Below are 6525 nucleotides of genomic sequence, written 5' to 3'. Positions count from 1 at the left end.
AGTCCACTATTTCCACAGATCTCTTTGATGACATGCTCAAGAGATCCGAGACGCTGTTCAGGGAGGCCTCCCCTAATGTGTTTTTGTCCGGGATTCCGCTCTTCCTATCGTATGAACAGTTAAAAGAATATCCCAGGCGTCCACATTCAACATGATTTTGGGGATCATCAGATAACTGCATTTTTCAAATAATGGAATCTAAAAGTGTAGCGGCTTACTTGATGAAAGGCTTGGATCTCTCGATATATGTCACCCGTGTGACGCAGTTGACCGTTGAACCCCGAGAGTAATTTCACATGTGCGCGAGAACCCAACGGGCATGTACCTTCCATGAAAGGAGACATCTATTAGACCATGACAACAACGACGGCCGGCGATAAAATTTTAAAATACGAAAGCAAGTGAGGAGTTATATTTTAGGACACTCAGTTAGCGTATGACGCTCGATACACAGGCACTCAGAAATTGTAGACGTAGAAGCTCTTAACACCAACAAAACCGACTACATTGTGCAGCCCACTGTTTCCAAGTCATAACACAAATATCAGATTGCTTGAACCATCCTAACCTCTGATATATTGGAATTTTTTTTGTAGAATTAGGACCGTTGGATATTTTCATTTTGACTGTTCAATAGATGTCCACCTATCCCGACAGTCAGATAATTAAAAAAAGGTTATTATTGGTTCATGATACATCTACATAGTGTGCCATACTTTTGGACTGTTTAATTTGACCATTAAGTAATTTCCAAGTGCCTGCGTATCATCCATCGGATTCTGCCAGAGTATCAAAGTTTTTTGTGAAAGAAAATCAAAGCGATAAGAATAAAAAAGAAAAGAAAAAAAACCCTTCAAGATCAGACTCCTCTCTATGAGAAGATAAAAGAACAAAGGGGCTAAATCAGCCTCTTCTCCCTTCCAAATCGCGAAAATGGGTACACGGAAAAACGTCTCCAGTCCCACCATCTTTCTCCTCCTCCTAACCTACTTCTCTATCTGTATCGCTCAAAATCTCGAAGTCGACAGCCACAACTTTGGTCCTTTCGACAGCACCTACTACGACATCTTCTCCGTCGAAAAAGACGCTACGATCAGCAACCAAGCCCTCCAGATCACTCCCGACTCCAACAACGACAACTTCGCCCTCTTTAATCGCTCCGGTCGCGTCATATACAATAAATCCTACAAGCTCTGGGAAGGCGATAAGAACGACTCCTCCACTCAATCCATTGTCTCCTTCAATTCCACTTTCATCGTCAACATCTACCGCCCCAAAAATGAGACGGCTGGCGAAGGCCTTGCTTTTGTCATCGTGCCCAACCACGAAGTCCCGATTGGCAGCCATGGACAATGGCTCGGCCTCACCAACGCCACCATCGACGGCAACCCATCCAACCAGTTCATCGCGATTGAGCTCGATACGGTGAAGCAGAGCTTCGACGTCAACGACAACCACATCGGACTCGACATCAACAGCATCAGATCGGACGTGGCATACAACCTCTCCCAAATAGGGATCCAGATCGCCCCTGAAGTCGCAGCTAATTACACGATCTGGGTCCAGTACAATGGAAATTCCACGGTCTTGGACGTCTACATAGCTAAAGAAGGAGATCCCAAGCCTGCGAATCCCGTCATCAACAGACCCATAAACATAAAGGAGATACTGAACCAGAACTCCTACTTCGGGTTCGCAGCATCGACGGGTAGCACGTCGCAGCTCAACTGCGTGCTTAAATGGAATCTGAGCGTGGAGATCTTTCCCAAGGATAAGGGTCTTTCAGTGGCTGTGCTGGTGGTGGCGATCGTGGTGCCGATCGTGGCAGTGGCGGTAATTATAGCAGGTATCTTGGGGTATTGTATGTACAGGAAGAGGAGGAAAGATGATTCGGCGATACTGGGGACGTTGAAGAGTTTGCCCGGTACGCCTCGAGAGTTTCGGTTTCGAGATCTGAAGAAGGCTACGAATAATTTCGACGAGAGATTGAAGCTTGGGCAGGGAGGTTTTGGGGTTGTCTATAAGGGGGTGTTGCCTAAGGAGAATACAGAGGTCGCTGTGAAGAAGTTCTCCAGAGAGAATATGAAGGGGAAGGACGATTTCCTGGCGGAGCTCAGCATCATCAACCGACTCCGACACAAGCATCTCGTCCGATTAGTTGGTGCGTATCGTTTCTCCTTTTTTCCTTTTAAATATTTTTGTTACGAGAAATTTACAACGATTCTGGACCCGCTGGCGATTTGCATACTACTTCTGCCTGGTGCGAACCCGTGCTTCTGTCATCCAGTCCGTTCACCTGTTGGGACTCACTTCTGATGGTGTATTTGCCCAAAAATGTCATTTTTTAATGACAATCCATCCTTTCGATTCTGTGGCCTACTCATGTACGGTTAATGAGAGGAATACAGTGACAGTTTACATTCAACTGGTCTATAGGATCGGGAAATGATCCGTCCTGGGACTCAATAAATCAACGGTCTGGATTACTCAACCGCGTACCCACCAAACAGAAAACCGGATCATATTCTGCAGAGTGGGGATCTGGAGTTCTAAATCGCAGAACCCAAGAGCTAAAAATACCATATTCTGCAAAAGATCGCTGTGCTGAAGTTCTCTAATCAGTTCCCTGCTCACGGCACACGTGGCAAAACATGTCCAAGTGATGGGAACTGTTGTTCAGATGGACCAATATATGGATGGGCCATCTCTCGGAAATCAAGGGGATTGGAATATTGTAGCCATCAGATCAATTGTCCATACAAGGGTTGTTAGAGTTGTCCTATCCCTGCTATTTCCTATACCTATCTTTATGGTGGCCCACTAGTCAATGTCATAAGAAATGTTTACCGCTGTAAGCATCATATCTCCACAGACGTGGCCTTGTGTACGGTTATATTGCAGAGATGGTCCACATCCATGGGGCAAGGCCAATACCTACACCGTTTGGGTTTCCTATGTTGGCGGGTTAACTGTCCTCGTCTTCTCGTGGACTGCATACAGACCCTACCTGGAGGGGCTCTATAAGCCCAACCATTTTTTCATTTCATTTTAAGGTATGAAGCTAAAAATAGGTGGATCCAAGGCTGGAGTGGACCACACTGTAGAGCAGCGGTGATCATGCTGCTCACTGTTGAAACCTTCCAAGGGCCTACCGTGATAATGGCAACCCGTTGATAATGTCACATGGACCATCCTTACCTTAGCATTGTTCATGTGAAGGAATCTATTCATGGGAGAACTCAAACAAAACATAAGCTTGATCAAAACTTGTGCTGCTCTCAAGAGGTTTTTAATGATGAGCCTTCAATCCCCATTATGGGTCCACTTAGCCTTGGATCTGCCTGGCTCAAACCCTAAAATGATGTGAAAAAAATGGCATGGATAAATGCATATATCATGGTGGTCCCCGGCAGTGCCCCTCCCAGCTCCATCCGCTTCCCTTTCATGTACACTGGATGGAACGGATTTCCAGATCACATATTCGAGCAGGTCATGTGCAAGGGTGGGACTTCCAGGCAGCCGTAGGTAGGATATGGTAAGCGTCTGCGAGTTTCCAGCCGTAGGAGGGACTTCCAAAGAAAAGTGCATGGATTCGGTGAGGCAGGAGTAACAGCTCAGTGGGTGAGGCCCTGGCCTTTGCAGATACGTGTTATATATCCACGTGGTCCATCTGTTTTCACATATCATCAAAGGGCATGGTCTCAAAAATTAGGCATATCCAAATCTCACGGGGACCACACAGTAGATATTGACTTCCCACTATTAAAAACTTCTTTGGATCACAAAACTTTTGGATCAAGCTATTATTTGTGTTTTTCTTTCATTAAGGTCTGTCTGACTCTATCAATAAGTTGGATGATAAATAAACATTACAGTGGGGCCTATAATGTTTTCAATGGTTAGCATTCAATCAGTGATGTTTGGTCCAATATGCCTCGTTTTTTGGACCATGTTCTAAAATAAGCTGACAAAACATGTGAATATACAGCACATACATCCAGGTGGACCCGAGGGCCTCACCCACTGAGCTGTTACCCCTGCCTCACCTAATCCGCCCCCAAAGCGAAGTGGGCAAAAGTTGATCAGAGACCTGATTTTCAGGCTATGGCCTTTGGGTCCTATCAAATTAACCGCGTGAATCGCATTCACCCTTCAAAGCATGTAGTAAGTCGGTCAATCCTCTTCACGGGGATTACATCCCCTGTTCTATCCGTTTCAGAATTCTGACACATGATCTCGCATGAAACACATATATCACAATAGCGACATACATCACCTAGACAAGATAACATTTAAAAAAGAGAAAAAAATTTAATAAAGAAGAAGAAAGGTGTTTCCTTGCTTTTAGTCTTGACACGAGGTCTAAAAAGCAACCCCGCTTCAGGAGGCGGGTGGGATCCATGTCCCAACGGGGTTCACATCTCAACCAAAAGCTAGCTCCTTTATCTAAATGGACATGTCCATTTCTCGACACTAACTAGAGCATGATATACGGAGGGTCTAATCGTACAGTTTCAATTCGTTAATTGCGTTTATAGCTATTTGGCTTTTATTTTTTTATTATTTATTAAATTACGTTTGGTATCAGGTTGGTGTCACAGGAACGGGATGCTTCTGTTGGTGTACGACTATATGCCCAATGGGAGTCTCGACAATCACCTCTTCGGCGGACCTGAAAAGATATTAAACTGGCAACGGAGATACAACATAATAGCAGGCGTGGTGTCCGCTCTACACTACCTCCATGACGAGTACGACCAAAAGGTGGTGCACCGAGACCTCAAAGCCAGCAACGTTTTGCTCGACTCCGACTACAATGCGCGCCTCGGCGACTTCGGTCTCGCACGTGCGCTGGATAACGAGAAGACCTCGTACGCTGAGCTGGAAGGCGTGCCTGGCACCATGGGCTACATTGCGCCAGAGTGCTTCCACACTGGCAAGGCCACGCGCGAGTCCGACGTCTATGGTTTTGGAGCAGTGGTGCTCGAGGTCGTGTGCGGGCAGCGCCCAAGAGTCAATATCTCGAGCTTCCAGTTTCTCGTTGATTGGGTATGGACTCTATATCGGGAGGGGCGCATTTTAGAGGCGGTCGATGAGAGGCTGGGCGAGGATTTCGTGCCGGAAGAGGCAGAGCGTCTGCTAAAGCTAGGGCTCGCGTGCTCGCACCCCACGCCGAGAGAGCGCCCCAAAACGCAGAGCATTGTCCAGATAATCTCGGGATCCGTGCCACCGCCTTACGTCCCTCCGATCAAACCCGCTTTCGTATGGCCCATGGAGATGGGCTCCAGCATCGACATCAGTTCGTTGCTCACGAGCGATACCACGCCCATGACATCCTCCTATTACGGCTCCGGGTGGACCCCTCAATATCAGAGTCAGGACAGTAACGCGGGACACAGCAACATATCCACCGCCACCTAGTGTAGACAGAGAGAGAAAAGTCTTCAAAAAAAAAAAAAAAAAAGATAAAGCGTTTATGTGAGAAAAGATTCCAATGGAACATTGGAAGATGTTCAGCTTTTCTTTTTATTGATTATTATCTTTCTCGGTATTTTATGTAAAACCCATAAATTCTGTCGTCTTGTTTATTTTTATTTTTATTTTTATTTTTCCTTTTCTTTCACATGGGACCGAAAGGAGGATCTCTAGTCGTCTGATTGGTGTAATGGGAAATGGAAAAGGGTTTTTATTTGAAAGTCGGGAGGATGAGTGTTTTGTGTTTTTGTATAAAGTTGAAAAGGAATATGGTTATTTAGTTCATTTGTATACATAATTGTATATGTAGACAGCATTAATTTGTATCGTCTTTGTTTTAAAGGTCTTGCATTAGGCATGTTGAATGATTTCAATCCATTTTGGTGTGTAGATCATCTTTAGGATCCATTCGGTGTAGTTGTCGAACTAGCCACCTCTTCTGTAGGTCATATACCAAAAGTCGTATCGCTCTGATGGTGGTAACGGCCGGCCTCATCAGAATGCATACTTTGGAGAATAGAACCTAACTCGAATATTAGTTTTGTGCCTTTTAAAAATGGTGGTGACTCTTCAAAGTTACGTATGAACTATTTGCAGATAATATTAACCATTTTATTTTTCTTAAAATCTGGACCACTCACTTTTTTTTTTTACTTCTAACAATCCACTTCTTAGCCATTAATTGGACCGTTAGGACTACGTGACAAGTATGGTATTAGAGAGATATGCTTAGTCTACAATGAGACCCACGATTGGATGGTCTGTATAAATGTAAATCAGCACGAGGAGGATGAGTCACTAACAATTTAAGAGGCTAGACATTACGCTAAAGAAATTAAATATTTGTTTGACTGGTCAAAAATAGTTTTAAGATGTAACTTGGTATGGACTGTGTCAGCGGAAGCGGATTGCGTCCTACCCCCGCCCGGACGGTAATCCGTCCGGGCAAGGCTATGTGGGGCCCACCGTGATGTAAGTGTTTTATCCACTCCATTCATCGTTTTTATAAAATAATTTTAAAAGAATAACCAAAAAAGGAAGCAGGTCCAC

At 44.9% G+C, this 6525-nt stretch overlaps 1 protein-coding gene across 1 annotated transcript; it reads left to right on the top strand.

Moving 5' to 3' along the window:
- Positions 1-862: 862 nt before the first annotated feature.
- Positions 863-5865, top strand: LOC131222312 (probable L-type lectin-domain containing receptor kinase S.5). The gene is made up of 2 exons (XM_058217337.1): positions 863-2161; positions 4589-5865. Exons 1-2 carry the CDS (start codon positions 934-936, stop codon positions 5419-5421), a joined length of 2061 nt encoding a protein of 686 aa, XP_058073320.1. The 5' UTR covers positions 863-933; the 3' UTR covers positions 5422-5865.
- Positions 5866-6525: the final 660 nt, after the last annotated feature.

Source organism: Magnolia sinica, chromosome 13 (genome assembly GCF_029962835.1).
Source record: "Magnolia sinica isolate HGM2019 chromosome 13, MsV1, whole genome shotgun sequence".
Classification (NCBI taxonomy): Eukaryota; Viridiplantae; Streptophyta; class Magnoliopsida; order Magnoliales; family Magnoliaceae; genus Magnolia; species Magnolia sinica.
This window is presented reverse-complemented; position numbering and strand designations above follow the sequence as displayed.

Bases quoted from the DNA above. Each gene is read 5' to 3' on its own strand.
- LOC131222312 (XM_058217337.1), top strand. From the start codon at position 934: ATGGGTACACGGAAAAACGTCTCCAGTCCCACCATCTTTCTCCTCCTC. The intron at 2,162-4,588 runs GTGCGTATCGTT...GTTTGGTATCAG, and splicing joins GCATCTCGTCCGATTAGTTG to GTTGGTGTCACAGGAACGGG.